This window comes from Sciurus vulgaris (assembly GCF_902686455.1).
Source record: "Sciurus vulgaris genome assembly, chromosome: 8".
NCBI lineage: Eukaryota > Metazoa > Chordata > Mammalia > Rodentia > Sciuridae > Sciurus > Sciurus vulgaris.
This window is the reverse complement of record NC_136468.1, coordinates 35,352,658-35,369,364: the sequence shown is the minus strand read 5'-3', so window position 1 is coordinate 35,369,364 and position 16,707 is coordinate 35,352,658. Positions and strand designations below refer to the sequence as shown.

The window sequence follows — 16,707 nt, the reverse complement described above, 5'->3', positions numbered from 1 at the left end:
AGTAAAATATTAACCATGTGGGGTTATCATACTTTGTGGGTAAGTTTCAATGAAGAGGGAAGCCTCACTGTTCAGAGGAAACTACAAGCTATTTCAAAGTGAATTCTTCAGTTGGAAAAAACAAAACTAATCAGAAATCATAAAGATATTTTATGAAAAAGGGAAATTGTTTCTGCCAGCGTTCCTTTGACTAGGAAACCACAGTTAAAAAAAAAAATGATGAGGAACTGTGACGTTTTCTAGTCTCATGTAGAAATTTCAAAATGATAGTTGTTGCAGGATCTCAGGAAATTGAGGTCCTGAGGAGTTGAACTGCCTCGCACAAGAACACCAATTAATCTGCAGAGCTAGGACTAGGACCCAGTCTGGTGTTGACCTATTATACATTTTCTGAATCAGACCTTTCACCGAGGTGCAGCAGCCTCTTATTTACTAACTTCATTCTGAAAATAGGTAGCCCTCGTAGGGTGATAGAAATAGGGACACCTATTTCCTAAGAGAGGCTTACACACCTTTACCAATTTGGATTTAGTTTCTGAAAGAAGTTAACGATGCCTCCATTTTGGAGTACTTTCAGAGTCGAATGTAGAATACGCATGCTTTTCATTGTTGGGTTTTCCAGAGATGTCCATCGTTTACTTAAAATATACACAAGATGCCCTGGGTCAACTTTTTTGTTTATGTGTTTAATACTCGACACGTGGTGGAGAGAAATTCCACTTCCCTGCACCTATATTTCACTTAAAAACTGAACATCTCTCTTCATTCGTAACGAAAACACCTCATTCCATTTCTTCCTGCCTGCCTTTTCCTTCCATTTTTTTCCGCCACATGGCCTTTTGCCACCGTCTCCCTCCTACCCCAACTTCAAGAAGCATCTTCCCTCCTTCCGTCTCCCGATGGCTTTTGTCCCTTTCGGCTTCCAGATCACCGCCCGGAAGACCAGCAGAAAGACCGTGCGCACGCGCACTAGCTCGCCACCGATTTACTTCCTGTTTGGTAGGCCGGTTCCTTTCGATTTCTGACTTTGCAGCGGCCGTGGCGTGGCAAGTCTCGCGATATTTATTGCCGCCGGTGGGCGCGAGCTGCAGCTTGTTTCTGGCGGGCCCTTTTAGCTTTATTTGTCGCCTGCACCGTTTGCCCGGGACCTCCGGGCCGAGTAGCATGACGTCCGCCTTAGAGAACTACATCAACCGTATCCTCTGGTCCGCGGCGGGGTTCCCGTGGGAACTGGAGCGGGACCCATGCGAGGGAGGCAGAGGGTAGGGATCGGGAGAGGTCGGGGTGAGGGTGAGAGGGCTGAGTGAGTATCTGGAGCCGCCAATCCCGCGTCTGGGGCTTGGCCCGCAGCTCCTCTGGACCCAAAAGCTCAGTGTAACTATTCGGAACTTTTCTCTGTATAAGAATGCCCTATTGATTCATTCTTACTCTTTTCCTAAGGCATTCATGTTCAAGTTTGGAAATAAGATGAGCAGTTGTCTTAGCAATGTTTGTAATGTTTTGTAAATCTATTTATTGTTTTATTCACGGGCTTTGCTCTTTGTTCGAAGATAACAGAAAATTTAAAGTTGTCCCACAAATGGAATTTCTTCCCCATTCCACTTGAAGTCTCAACTTCTTAGTAGGATAAAAATTGCTATTCTAAAAGGTTATAGGAAAGGATAAATAATAAAAAAAAAACTTGGGTTTTTTTAAAGTAATCTTTGCAAGCGTTACTGTTTTAAAGTCCTAGGACAAAAACAAAACGTGCTCATGTACAAATTGGGGACATTGTTAAATGATGGAAGTATTATTAATATCTTGTGACATTAATTACATCATCTTTTTCGTTTGAATTCCAAAAATCATATCCTGGAAGACAACTGTCTTAATGTGCCTGAAATCGTGTAACATTCATTAATTTACATGCCTCATTTTCATTTTGTAGATGTAGTAGTAGTCCTAAGAAAGGGGGAAATATGTTGCTCAGAATCATAGATTGGCAACATCTCTTTGTTTTTATTTATTTTTTTGGTGGTGCCAGGGATTGAACCCAGGGCCTTGTGCATGCTAGACAACGCTCTACCAACTGAGCTATATCCCCAGCCCACCGATTGGCAACTATTCTAGAAAAAAAAAGTGCCAAATTCGATGCCACCTGTTTTGAGACAGTATTTGCTGATCACATAAAGAGGGTTTTTTTTTTGTTTTTTGTTTTTTGTTTTTTTCTCTTCTTTTTTGGGGGAGGGGGATGGGGCTTTTTGTTTATTTATTACAGAGGAAGAATTTAAAGAAGTTGGAAACAAGTTTTTTTGTATTGAAAATAGTGACTGTTGAATAGGTGGATTTAGATTCTGTCTTCTTTTTTTTCTTAATTAAAAGCATTTCTGTACCTAATTTATGTTTTCACTTTGTATTCTTTAAGAAATGCTTTCCTTGATTCAGTTATCAGGTACCGTTGCTGTTATTACTTCTGATGGGAGAATGATTGTGGTAAGTGCTTGGCATTTTCATTCTCTGCTTTTGTGTGGTCTTTTTGGAAACCTCTGATCTCTGACGCTTAAGCACCATAGTACACCTGTGTTGCAGTTTACTTTTGGTTCAGCTCTTTGTCTCCTTGCTGACAATCCACATTTTCTTTATAAATAAATATTAGTGCATGCACAAGGTATATAGAAAATAGATTGTGCCCTTAGAGAACTACTAGTCTAATATGCAGATCTGAATCTTGCACCTATTTGTTTTCCTCTTCCATATTTTATTTCCTTCCCCATTCGGTGCTCTGGTATTCAAAAGGAATAAATGGTTTTGTTTTTTTTTTTAATTTTGTGGTTGTTTCCTGGAAACTTAATGATTTAGATAATACGTGCATGTAGAGTCATACTTACGTATTCTTTAATAATGGGGATCCATCAGGTGATTTCATTGTTATGCAAACATCATAAGAGTGTGCTTACACAAAGACAGCTATGACATCATTAGGTAATATAATCTTATGGTATCACTGTAGTCTTTGTAGTCCATTCTTGATTGAAATATTGTGGTGTGTGATTATAATTTAATCCCTTGTTTACTCATTTTACAGTTTTTTTTTTTCTTTATATTCCTTGTGATTCTTCTCAGTAGATCCTTTGTGACTGCAATCGTTCAAAATACTGGACTATGCCATTTATTAAATGCATAGTATGTGCTAGGCACTTTGTAGGTGTATATTATTTAGTCTGCACTACCACCTTGTGAAGAATTACCCCCGTATTTTAGGTTGGGAACCAAGCTCAGAGAGTGAGTGATTTTCCTAGAGTCACAGCATTGTAAGTGACAGAGCAAATGAGGATTTAAATTGGGTTTGCTTCCAAAACCAAGGTTAATTGCCTTGCTTCCTCTTTAAGGAAGCAGCCATGGAATTTTTAGGCACCTCACATTGTATTTTGTCAAATACAGGCAGTTTGAAATATTTTAATGTCAGCAGTGTTATAGCTGTCTTTGTGTAAGCACACTCTTAATGATGTTTGCCTAACAGTGAAACCACCTAATGGATTGTCATTATTGATAGACTTTAAGAAGCTTGTTGCTATGAATGGATGCTTACAAATAATTTTTTATTTCGAGAAAACCTTAAGTTTAGGTTTTTGTTTTTGTTAGGGTAGATAGTAAATTAAAAAGTTAATTTTATAGAAGAGGGAAAGCTATTTAAAAAGAGCATTTTGAGTCCTAAACTTCAGTAGTTCTACATTACTTTGTTATAATAGTTACTTGATAACAGTAGTTCTGTGTAAAATAAAGCTGGGAAATTATGTAGGTGTTAAAACAACAACCATTTGTTAACTAGTATAGTAATTACTGCATATTTTGTTTCTCTTCCAAATTCTTGGTTCTGAGTTTCTCCTTATTACATTGTGATTTTATATATTTTGATTTTCAAATCATGAAACAGTTTAATAGTGAGCTTGAGAGGTTAACCATTCAAAACCAGTATAAGTTGGTTTCTTCAGAAACTTGAATAGCATCTGAGTTAGTGTGTTTGACACACAGAATACTGGCATCTAGAAGTACTCATTAAGTATTAGTATAACTAGCATTTGAAATTTGTATGTATTTATGAGTTAGATTTCAGTCTCTGAGAAAATGACAACTTATATTCACTTGCTGTAATAACATGCAGTTTTTCAGTGGTGTGACTCTGGAGCTAGCCTTTTGTGATTTGGGACCTGGGTCTGCTACTTACTCTTCATGAGACCTTGAAAGATGCTTCTGTGGGCTTCTGTTTTTCTTCTATGAAATGGGCATAATTATGGTTTTACCTCAAAGGGTAGAAGTTATTTGAGATAATGTGTATAGCATGTATAGTACTAGTATGTAGTGTGCAGTGATATTGTTAAGTTGCTATAGTTGCATATTATCCCCCTTATTTATGTATAATGTTTCCTTAAACCTCCCTAGATTTAATTTGTGTTTTTGGAATGTTAACTATTAGACTACATGAGCTTTATGCTACTTATTAGGAAGTACTCTGGCATATGTATCCTTTGTAAATCTCAACTCTGCACACTAGTAAATATGTGGTAAACTTTTTTTTTTTTTCCCCCTATCTTAAAGGTAAGTTCTGTGCCCTGGAATACTGGTGGTTATAAAGAAAATAATGAACTTCTATTTAAGATTGACAACTACAGTAGTTGTAAGGTCGAATTTGCACATTCAGTAAACCAGAATATTTCTCTTGGATGTTTTCTTTTTAGGGAACACTGAAAGGTTTTGACCAGACTATTAATTTGATTTTGGATGAAAGCCATGAACGAGTATTCAGCTCTTCACAGGGAGTAGAGCAGGTGGTACTGGGGCTCTACATTGTGAGAGGTGACAATGTGTAAGTAAAGTATGTTTCCTTTCTTTTTGGGGGGCAGTACTAATGATTGCTAGACAACCACTCTACCACTTGGCTACATCCCCACTCCTTTATAAAACATATCCTTTCAAGTTAGGTTAGAATTATACTATAGATAAGCTTCCTTGCTTTATAAAAAAGAGATTTTCCCCAAAATACCACACTATATTATCCATACATAGATCATAATATGTTGCATTTGTTTTATAAATGTGACTTTTCTTGTATTTGTTTAAAGGAAAATTTATACATTTTATGTTGATTTTTGAGGAACCAAAGTGATCTTTTTGCAAATAAACCTTTACCTACTTAGATTTGTCCAAATATTTAATAGTTAAGTGTCCTGAATATTGTCTAAAAAGGGTGTGCTTCCTTGCACCAAATACCCTGACTTTCAGAGGAACATAAATACATTCCTAGGGTCCAAGGCTAGGGTTTAAAATGTCTTTGAAATCTATTTGAATAATTTTAAGTAATTCATACTTATTCATAATTCATTGATTTTTAAAGAATAATTGACACACTGAAGACATCCCATGTTTATCCTGTGGTCTCAGTTAACTTGGGACATACAATCCAGTTTGAGAATATTTTAGAAGTAGCATTTTAAGGAAAATCTGTAACTATATAGAGCAGTGCTGTCCAAAATGATTTTTTCAGATGATTGGAAATCTTTGTATTGTGTTTTTCACAATGTTAGCTATTAGCCATGTGTGGCTATCAAACATTTGAAAAGTGGCTGACCTGACTAAAGAATTAAATTTTAATATCATTTAATTGTCGTTTCTCCAACTGTAATAAAAAAGTTTAAGCCTTTGCCCTAGACCTATTGGTGTGCTAGAGCCAGATTGTTCTAACTCATGTAATAGATTGTTATATTTTCAGGAATTTTGCAAACTAATTGATGTCTGCTGTAGCTTGAAATTGGCCATGGTGGGAGTATTTGCATGAAGGATATTAGTAAATGCTATAAATTAGCTTCATTTTTTTTCTCCAGAGAGCTGATTTTTTAAAAAACATTTATCAGTATTCCTTTAGTATTGTTTCCTGTAATGCTACCTTCAGATTATTTCTTGCATTTTGTCACTTAAATGTGCAGTTCACTAACTCATGAATATATTGTTTACTTTCTACCTTAAGTAGTTCAGTTTTATATGTTTTAGAAGAATGATACCAAGTGCTTTGATTTGATGGATAAGATTTGAGAAATACATATAAATATATTTCAGAAATGTGTTTATTTTAACTCTGACTTTTTTTTCCTCCCTAAATAATTACAGTGCAGTCATTGGAGAAATTGATGAAGAAACAGATTCTGCGCTTGACTTGGGGAATATTCGAGCAGAACCTCTAAACTCTGTAGCACACTGAGGAAAAACTACATATATTGGACATCTAAATCTTGTACAGAAACCAGTTATTCTGAGGAAGATGTTTGGAATTTTTAGGAATGTGTAATTGTGAATTTTGACTTCATATTGATTCACTGTAATATGTAAATTAAAATATTTCTACATTTTTATTGAAAAAATATTTTGCCTAAATTATAAGTGTGGTGGCTTGGTTTTATTTTTCTCTTAAATGATGTGGAAATCTAATGATTCTGAAAACTTGGAAAAAATCAGTACTCTGATATTTTAATATTTATGGAAAACTAATAGAAAAGAGAAATGTTTGCATTATATAATTTGTGCACACAAATAACATCAGTAATGTAAGCTATATATGTTTCTTTTCCTGATTTTTTTTTTTTTTTTTTTTTTTTTTTTTTTTAAAGAACATCACTGGATGGTGTATCTTGTCTTCTACAGGTATTCAAGCCATTGGTATTTATCCCACTGCACTAATGGTGGTTTAACAGTACTTTAAAAAGTTGCTCCCTAGCACTTAGAGGTGTGGTTAAAATATGTTTGATTGGGGGGGGGGTCTAACAGAATTTTAATAAATTGGGCCAAAAATTAGAACTGAATATTAAAAATGACCAGAAAAGGTAGGATTGATTAAAAATATTATAGGTAAGATCCTTGGATGCCCACCCAATATGTTAGATCTGAAAGTAGTATGAATACATTAATACTGAATTTAACCAACACTGTTTTATTTGAAAATATAAATTCCATTGTAGCTTTTAATTTTTAAAACTTGATAGATTTCTAATGAAAATTTTACTGTTAAATGTGGGTATATAAACCTTAAGTTTATATTGGAGTAATGCTTGTCTTTCCTACTTCTATAAACCTGATCTCAGAAATAAACTCGGTTTTTTTTTTTTTAAGAATATGTAGAAACAATGTAAGTAGTGTTTAGATAATTCAGGCTAGCTGACAAAAATTCTTAATAATTCATGTGTAGGCCAAAGTGTTTATGATGAGAATTATAAATTTACATTTTTAGGGTTTTTTTTTTTTTTTTTTTTTCACTATGGAAGTGCTTAAAATAGGGGTTGGAAAACATTTTCTGTAAAAATCTAGATAGTAAATATTTTAGCCTTTGGAAGACATTTGGTCTCTGTCACAGTTACTCAACTGTGCTTTTGTAACACAAAAGCAGCCATAGTTAATGTAAAAATGAGTAGTCATGGCTGAGTTCCAAAAAAAATTCATGTCCAAAAACAGGCAGCAGGCTGGATTTGTCTCAAAGGCCACAGTTTGCTGACTCTTGGCTTAAACTACAAGTTTAGTAAGAAGAGATAATGGCCAATTTGTATAAATTCTGGAAAGGGCTCTTGGAATGGATCCTTTCATTGAATTTAGAGGTGAGTCTCATTCACATTTTTTAAATACTTTAAACTTAAGACATGATAGTTTGAGTTATAAATTAAAACAAACCTTATAAAAGAAATTGGGATTTTTTTATTGGTTAGCAATCACATCGCCCTAGAATAACTTGGTTAAGGTTCAGGAGGATAAGAGGTCTGGGAGGATAAAAAGCTAGTATTGGCTATTCCTAAATATTTGGCCTTTGTAGTAGTGTTTGTTACAGTTGGAATCTGAAGTGTCTCCTAGAGGTTCATGAATTGAAGGCTTGGTCCTAATGCAAGAATGTTCAGAGCTTTGGGAAAGTGACTGGATCCTGAGGGCTCTCACCTCGTCAAGTAGATAAATCCACTGGCAGATTCATAATTTGATGGCATTATTGGGAGGTGGTGGAACCTGAAGGGGAAATGAAACCTCAGAGGAGGAAGTTCACTAGGAGCATTCCCAGGAAGGTGCATATTTTGTCCTTGTCCCTTTGGACAGTTTCCCAGTTGCTGTGAGGTTATCGGCTCTGCTCCACCACCTGCTCCCTGCCATGTTTTGTCTTACTACAGGTCCAGAAACAATGCAGCCAGCTGAACCTGGGCTGAATCCTCTCAAACCATGACCCAGAATAAATCTTAACTTCTAAGCATTTTTTTTTTCAGATATTATTGTCACATAATGAAAAACTAACACAAAGGTTTTATAATTATTTAGTAATAAAATGAAAGTCATATAAAAGTGGGTAAAGCAAACAAGTTTAGTTAGGGACTGTGAACTAGATATTCTACTTTAGCTGAACTAATTTCAACAATTAAAACTACAGAACATTGACTTTGTAAGAAAAATTCATTCTGATGGTACAAATGAATGGTCCAAAGTTATATCTCCCCAAAATACTTGATATAGCAGCATAAATTACATATAAATATGTAAACACAAACCATAGTCATTGCCCTCATGTTGGTTTTTTTTTTTTTAATTATTTTTATTGTAAACAAATGGGATACATCTTATTTCTCTGTTACTGTTGGGTTTCTAATATAATGTATCCTCTTTTTCAAATCTTAGATGTATTTTCCGGGTTGATGCTGGAAAGAACACTCCAAAAATATGAACCACTTTGTCCTTTTATTAATGGTGTATGGAGGACATGAAAATATACCAAATGTCATACTCAATTCTTTCCTGAATGCATATAGTCAGTTTTTATGCTCACAATGAATTCAGATTGGATTTCTTTTTGTGTGAAATTGTAAGGGGGCAACAACCATATGTGGTAATGTGATTAATATGCAATACCATGTTTTCTCTTTAATGAAACAAATTCTATTACCAGTTTCTTATTGAGGCTCAAGTCAATTTTAACCTGTAATTGCCTCTGTGACTTGACTGGCACAAGGCAAAATCTGAAACCAACTTAATAAGGAGTTAAAAATATTTCTTGGCAAGATATTTTGTTTAAGGTTATTTGAAAAGGGCAATTAAATGACTTTTTTTTTATCTTTTTCACTGAAAATGTACTATCTAAAATAATAGTTTAACATTGCTTGGACTGGGGATACAGCCTGTAAGTAGAGCACTTGCCTTCTAAGCATAAGGCCCTGGGTTTAATCCCCAGCAATGCAAAATAAATAATAATAATAACTTTGCTTTTAGGTTAAAGCACTTTTAATAACTTAAATGGTCTTATACTGACAATTTTGGCTTACATATTAGAAGTCCTGATCCCAGAACAAGAGATACTGAATTCTTATTGATATTTGCTAAAAAGTCCTGTTTGAGATTTATAAAAAAAATTCTGAAGTCTTAAGCTAACAATATGGGATGTAAGTAGGACAAAAACAACTTTTAGGTGTTATTTAATGCAAATTTAAGATAACTATCATTTTTTAGATGAATAATGAAAATTTATGTGAATAAGGAATGATAAACAGTCTCTTCATAATGACAGGTGAACCTGCTTTGTCTAGTAACCAGAGTTATGTAGCAACTCTTCATTAGCAGTATAGTATGTTCTTGGCTTTCACCTTCAAAAGTAGTAGACAACTTTTTATTTACTGAATGCATATCATGTGCAAGGCATGATGCTAAGTCCTTAAAACAGTAGCCATTGTTCATGTGGGGAAATTGAAGCTTAGCAGTTAGGTGCCTTAGTGTGTAATGGGAATCTTAATTCAACCGAATTTTTGTACTTACTATAGAAAGTATGATCTCAGAATGGAGCATCAGAAGTCTGATTGAGAAATACTTAGATCTAACTCAAATCTGAAAGCTGTCATGTGGGTCATTTTTACTGAAATTGCTTGAAATGCTTTAAAAATATTCTTGGGCCCTATTTTCTGATTGTGAGTCAATAGATATGTACTAGGACAGAAAGGAATATTTGCTAATAGCAAAAGAAAGCATGGTGGAATTATTAAAAGACCTAGCACTTTTGTGTGCCAGATGCCCCAAACCCCACAGAATCCTTAAGATAGAAAATACCTATGTTGATACAGCCACATCAATGTTCATAGCTGCTCAATTCACAATAGCCAGACTGTGGAACCAACCTAGATGCCCTTCAATTGATGAGTGGATAAAGAAACTGTGGTATATATATACAATGGAATATTACTCAGCCATAAAGAATGATAAAATTATGGCATTTGCAGGCAAATGGATGAAATTGGAGAATATCATGCTAAGTGAGATAAGCCAATCTCAAAAAGCCAAAGGACGAATGATATCGCTAATAAGTGGAGGATGACACATAATGGGGGGGAGGGAAGGGTTAGTGTTAGGGTTAGAGTTAGGGTTAGGGAGGGGGGCAAGTATGGAGGAAGGAAGTACTGTATAGAGGGTAAAGAGGGGTGGATTTTTTTAAAATTTTAAAATTAAAAAAAAAAAAAGAAAAAAAAGAAAATACCTATGTTTCTGGCCTGTGACAAAACTAGACTGCATTTAAAACTCTTGGTATGATTTTGAGAACAACAGTAAACAGCTGTTATTCTTGGTGTTCGAAGGTCATTGTGGGCAGATTTCAAATGTGGGTCTTGTCACTTGTTTTTCAGTGTCTCCCGGGTTACCATATCTAAATCGTGAGGAATTTTAGTTATGTGAAAAGTACATATAAACTTTACTATTTTAACTAATATACTGGAGAATTAAATTTGCTCCTAAAGCAGGCATATATCTTTGACCAGGAATTTGAACATTCCAAAGATTTTTACTTACAGAAAAGAACCTCTTTATTCTGAACTTTTGTACTTATTATCTCATTTCATAGATTTATTTCTAATCATTTTAATGTTATTTGCTTATTTTTTAAAAAACTTGGGCTATTAGTCTCAGTTTTTAAGTCATGGGCAAATTGGTTAAATTGCTTTCTGTTTACACATTAACTGAAAAAGTTGGTATGTTGAAGCTGTTTATCTGGCTTGATTCTGATCCACTAAACAACAGTGCTCTCTTCCAACCAGCAACAAATGTATTTAATTGCAAAATATCTAGTTTTTATATACCATCTGGTTTATAGGGATCGTTTGTGTCAAATTTGGTCAGAAATTTTTTTTGTTTGTTTGGTTTTTTTTTTTTGGTTTGCACTACTGGGGATCAAACCTCAGGGCATTGAGATACTAGGCAAATGCTTTGATGTGATTTTCCTTCCTCCATATAGTGGGAACTTTGTAATTTAAACTTAGATGGTCTTTGTGAATTGATACTGCCTCTTAGTGATCATGTGTCCACCAACTTTAAAAAATAGATCTTGAAATTTTTGTGAGGGATGTTTGTCAAGCCATTAATAAATGCTGAGTATTGTGCTTGCCATTGTGTATTCTAGGGAACAAAATTAACAAATTCTTGTCTTTGTGAAGCTTTATCTGGCACCTGAACCTTTTTTTTTTTTTTTTTTTTTTTTTGTAGTACTAGCTTGCCTCACACATGCTAGGCAAGTGCCCTTCCACTGAGCTATATCCCTAGCCCTCCTGAACCAAATATTCTTGAATCAGTGATTTACTATTAAAGATCATGAGTTATTTCATCAAATGTTTTCAGTATTCTAGGATATGATTTGTGAATCCTGGATTCATTTGAAGCAACTACAAGTGGTCTTTTTAAATGAATATAATTCATATCAATCATTTCCCCCCATTTTTTTTTTCTTTTTAAGATTGCTAGATCTGTGTAAATTGCGTAACTCTAAGGATAAAAGCAAAATAGAACTTCCAGCAGCTGAGTTTTCTACCGTTAGTTAACAGGATACCATCTGCTGCCTCATGGCATTATGTAGGAAATGGAGGAGTTGAGAACAATTCTTTCAAGACATCTTTTAAATAGGAAGAGAGGTTTTAGCATTAAGAATTTTAAAAATTCAATATTTGTGTTAAATATTTTTGTAGGGTTTTTTTTGCTTATTTGCTTGTTTGTTATTTGGTACCAGAGATTGAACCCAGGGGCGCTTAACCACTGAGCCAATCCCCAGGTCTTTATCTTTCATTTTGAGAAGGTCTTACTAAGTTGCTTAGGGCCTCACTAAGTTGCTAAGGCTGGTTTTGAACTTGCAATCCTCCTGCCGCAATCTCCAGAGCCACTGGGAATACATGTGCCACCACATCTGGCTTTTTGTAGATTTTGGTGCATTATCCATCTTTTTTTTTTTGTACATTTAAAAAATTCTGGTATTTTATAGAGTATTACTTGCTTGAAGTAACAGATCAAGTATTCTTACAAATACCATTGAAATCCCTTTCCATTAGTTCTACTCCATTGTTCTTTTAACTGCATGATGTGACTTTTTCACTATTAGGGTAATGCTCCATTAAACTGTAAGCATTTTTATTGTTTTTCCCCATATATACTGGTGTTACAAATGCTATATAATCAAAAATTATCAAGTTATTACATTTGAAATATATTGAAAAGAAAATCAGGAATGAGATGGGTAGATGTGAGACAGATACAACGCATTGTGCCATGTGTTAAGTAGTGGGTTTGGGGTAGGGTGTGTGTGTGTGTGTGTGTGTGTGTGTGTGTGTTCAGGGGATGGGGAAAAGGTAAGGAGATAATGTGTTGATACCCGGAAATATGAACAAGATATATATATATTTTATTTAATTTTCCTCATATCAGGAAAATCACATAGATTATTGAACTCTACAAAGAGGAAAACTCATGAAATGATACAAGTTGCCAGAGAATGCTGCACTGGGGCTTCTATAACATTTTAAAAATAAATGACCTGAAAGAGGTTACAATTAGAGTTAAAAATTTAAGAATTATTAATTTTACTTATGGTGATTTGTCAAAATTAATAATAGCTAAAATTTATCCTAATGTTGGATGATGGACTCTAAGTTACTTATTGTGATCTAGGAAAAGTACTCAAAATTAATTAAGAGCATTTCCTGGTAAAGTTCTTTGATGGGGGAGGGGGGAACCCTAGAAAAATTCTGAATGACTGGAAGTTTATTGGAAATGAAAGTCTGTTTCCTTCTTTTCCTATGCAAAAGGTCATGTGACATTTTGATCATTACATTTAAAAAAGAAACAGATAAAGTACAGAGAAAAACACCTAGAGTCAAAGTGGTTAGAATAATGAAAAGATTAGATTGCTTTACTGAGAAAAGATAAATGGGAAATGAGAATATGCTAAAAGTCTGGGAAAGAACTTGCATATTTCATTTTGTATATTAAAACTAAATACCCTAGGAAAATTGGAGGATAATTTAGTGCAAATGAAATCCTAAGTTAAAGAAAAAAATGAAGAAATTCACTGGTAATACTTCATTTCCTTTGTATTTACTACATGACAGCTGTATCAGAGAGATGACCTACCCAGTAAGTAGGATTTGAAGGTGATATATAAAAGTGTCCAGTGCATGTGTGGAGATGTGGGAGAGCATGAAGGAGTCTTCATGAAAAGGGATGAACTTGTGCTGGGTCCTTCAGGATAGTAAGGATTTTCATAGATGATTGGGAAAACTTTTCAAATTGATGAACTTAAAGGCAGGAAAGAGCAAGATGTGGCTGAGTAATAAAAAGGACACTGACCTACCTGCACAGTAAAAGTTCAGATCCTATATGTTCCAAAAAAAGACCTGTTCTTGACTAGCTCCTTAGAGATAGACTGAGCAATTGAAATACCCAGTCTGATAAGAGTGCTTGTGTATGCCTGAACCCTGGCCCATATGGTATCACTTCAGTCTCTGGGAGACTGGAGATTCAGAAGTCCTGTGGGAGCTGCGCATGTATGTTACTGAACCAGATAAAAATCCAGGAGGACAGGAACGCTCAAGTGAGCGCCTCTAGGGAGGCAATGCTTTGCATGTGTTGTCAAATACTGTTGCTGGGAAAATTAGTTGCTCTCTGCAGCCCCACTAAAGAGGACGACTGGAAGCTTGTGTTGGTTTCTCCTTCATTTTACCTTATGTACCTTTTCCCTTTGCTGATTTTCATCTGTACCCTTTTGCTTCAAAACACGATAATCATGAGCATAGCAGTATTTCTAAGCCCTGCAAATTCTGGTGAATCATTTAACTTCGCGATGGTCTTGAAGATCCCCTAACTCACTAAATTTTTCACTGGAAAATTTGAAACAAGGGAAAAGATTACCTTACTTATTTGTACAAAGTTGATGCTTCATTCACAGAGTAGCAAACTAAGTGTTTTATTTGGGACAGTAAAACTGTAAGTGGCATTAAAGGAACATGGATTCAGTGGCATTGACTAGAACTAATAGTCTGAGAAATGATTTTAAGTGAAGAGACTGCTGCAGTAATTAGCTGGCCAGTTGACATATTTTTATGTCAGATTTTCAGATGTGACACAAGCTGAAAATACAGTTTGAAAATATGTATAAAAACTTAAAAAGGAAATTATAATATTTTAGAGTGGTGATTCTATCTTCTAAGATTGCCAAATAAGGAAAACAACCATTAGCTTGAAATTATTTGTTCAGTAATGAGAAGCACGAAATGCTGGCACTGTACTAAGAGCTGAGAACTTAGATGGAACTTAGAGAGATATCTAGAGCTTTAAGATCAACAATAGGCTGAAGTGATTGGTGAACAGGTTCATATAGTAATTTTAATGATAATAATAAATACACTATTATCAGTATAGGCATTTATGCTTATAGTTTGGGGCAAGTGGTGAAAGACAAGATATTTCAGTCTGACGGCAGCATCCAAATTACAGATTAGAAAACTAAAGACCTGCCATACCCAAAGCAATGATCTGGAAATGCCTTCCTTAAGTGCCAACAGATAAGTAATAAAAATTGAATCAATAGGTTTAAGTGAGTCTATGCATCTTAATGCCTTTCCACATGTCTTTCTTACTGCCAGAATAAATAATCTAAAAATCATGTTGAATCAGTGTAAAAAAAGAAGTGTAATGGCCATGGGGGGAGCACATTATATTCACTTTGTACAGCCATTGGATGTAATAATAGAATCATGAGCCATGAACTGAATTCTAAGTGACTGCTATGCAGAATTTGTTGCAGCTCTAACTGGTTCCTCAGCCCAAAAAACATCTTTGAGAAAGCTTTAATTTTAGCTTTCCAGAAATATTCATATGACATGTTTAGGGTCTAGAGTATTTATTACCATTAAGTTGGAACTCTACCCAGATTATAAAGTAGAGGTCTCTGTCAAGTTGAAATGACTTTAATGTTTTCAATTATGTTTACACTATTTAAGAGAGCATGACTAACAATCTCAGGATAATTTAATTTTCAAATCATTAATGCATTTTCATATAACAAGGATAAACTGCCATGTTATATTAACTTACATTTTGTCATTCCTTAGAATACAAATTTAATGTACTTTCCAGTAGTTTATTCCTCAAGTGTTTGAATTTACACCTTTTTATTTCTGTAACAGAATCTGTTTCCCAGACAACCAACATTTTAATGGAACAAACTGAGATCTACAATTGTTAAAATGCGTTTGTCTCCTGTTGCATTTTCTAATAAAAAGAAGTTTCCAAGCCTGGAATTTTGCTTGTTAATTGATGGGTAAAGCTTTCTTTTAACACTCTGCATTTCTCACATGATACTAGTATTAGTATCTAAATTACATTGAAATCTCAATAATTTGGTATCAATTGACTTGGAATGTGTGACACCTGGGCAAATAGTGTATTTACTTATTTCACTGAAAGAGAAGCTACTAAAATGCAGAGGGTAAGTTCAAAATAACTACAGGAACAAGACTTTAAAGAATTTGTAATATATAGTACTCAGTTATAAATAATCACTATTGAATTAGGAGATAGTTTATATACTCTTATTAGTTATTGTGAGTTATTTTATACATCATAGAATTTTGAGCTGAAAGAAAGGTAAAGATCACCTAGCTGAATTGCCTTTATATTACAGAAGAGGAGAGAATCTTAAACTAGGCATTTGCAAGCCTGAAATTGCCGAGGAACATGTAGAGAGAGTTGTCTGAGTAATGCCAACAAATGAAAGCTAAGCAATGAGTAGATCTCTGGGCAAGAGCTACTGGATCCATCCATGCCTGAAGATCTAACTTGTAGACTTTCAATTACATAGAACAAAAAACTTCCTTTGCATAAAATACTTTGTGATATATTCTGTAAATATGTAACCAAGAGTCTCAATAATAGATTTATTTTCAACTAAATATTAATATATTTTGCATAAAACAGTAAAGTTTATTCATTAATTCAGAAATGTGCTTATAGTTAAAAGTTTTAAACCTTCGTAATTTTCAATATTTATATCTTTTTATTTTAGAAATAAAAATGCAAGTCTATGTTTGCCCTCAAGTTATAAAACTGTTCTTAAAATTCTACTCAAGAAACATAAAAAATTAATTATTGAGCATCTCATGTATACAATTAATAATAATTTTTTTTTCATTTTTAAGGACATCTTTTGTCTGTTTCTATTTCCATTAGGCAACTTTCAAATGTTATTTCATGTATTGAATTTTCCTATGTATAACTAAGGATTTGGCCTTAGTTCACAATTATTTTCTAACACAAATTTTGTAAATGAATGCTTTGTGAATCTGCATAGCATAAATCAATCTCCCTGGATCCTAACTCGATCACATGTAATATTCGGCTTATGGATTTGTAATACCAATA

The 16,707-nt window shown here is 34.2% G+C and overlaps 1 protein-coding gene and 1 long non-coding RNA gene across 3 annotated transcripts; one reads left to right on the top strand and one right to left on the bottom strand.

Annotated features, from left to right (window-relative positions):
- Positions 1 to 1,006: 1,006 nt before the first annotated feature.
- On the top strand, positions 1,007 to 6,781 carry LSM8 (LSM8 homolog, U6 small nuclear RNA associated). Of its 2 annotated transcripts, none has more exons than XM_079149341.1 (4): positions 1,007 to 1,195; positions 2,432 to 2,472; positions 4,716 to 4,843; positions 6,142 to 6,781. In XM_079149341.1, the coding sequence occupies exons 1-4, from the start codon at positions 1,165 to 1,167 to the stop codon at positions 6,230 to 6,232; spliced, it is 291 nt and encodes a 96-aa protein (XP_079005467.1). In that variant the 5' UTR covers positions 1,007 to 1,164; the 3' UTR covers positions 6,233 to 6,781. The 2 variants fall into 2 exon arrangements, with proteins under 2 accessions (XP_079005467.1, XP_079005468.1); XM_079149342.1 differs by having other exon boundaries at positions 1,008 to 1,205; positions 2,405 to 2,472.
- Positions 6,782 to 7,032: 251 nt separating this feature from the next.
- LOC306667075 lies at positions 7,033 to 15,548 on the bottom strand. Its single transcript, XR_013765443.1, has 2 exons — positions 10,511 to 15,548; positions 7,033 to 10,086 (listed from the first exon to the last, which is right to left on the bottom strand). It is a non-coding gene; the product is annotated as an uncharacterized lncRNA (long non-coding RNA).
- Between the last annotated feature and the right edge of the window lie 1,159 nt (positions 15,549 to 16,707).

Coding starts and splice junctions, on each gene's coding strand:
- LSM8 (XM_079149341.1), top strand. CDS start 1,165: ATGACGTCCGCCTTAGAGAACTACATCAACC. Junction 1,196..2,431: donor CTTAGAGAACTACATCAACC/GTATCCTCTGGT, acceptor TTCAGTTATCAG/GTACCGTTGCTGTTATTACT. Junction 2,473..4,715: donor CTGATGGGAGAATGATTGTG/GTAAGTGCTTGG, acceptor TTTTCTTTTTAG/GGAACACTGAAAGGTTTTGA.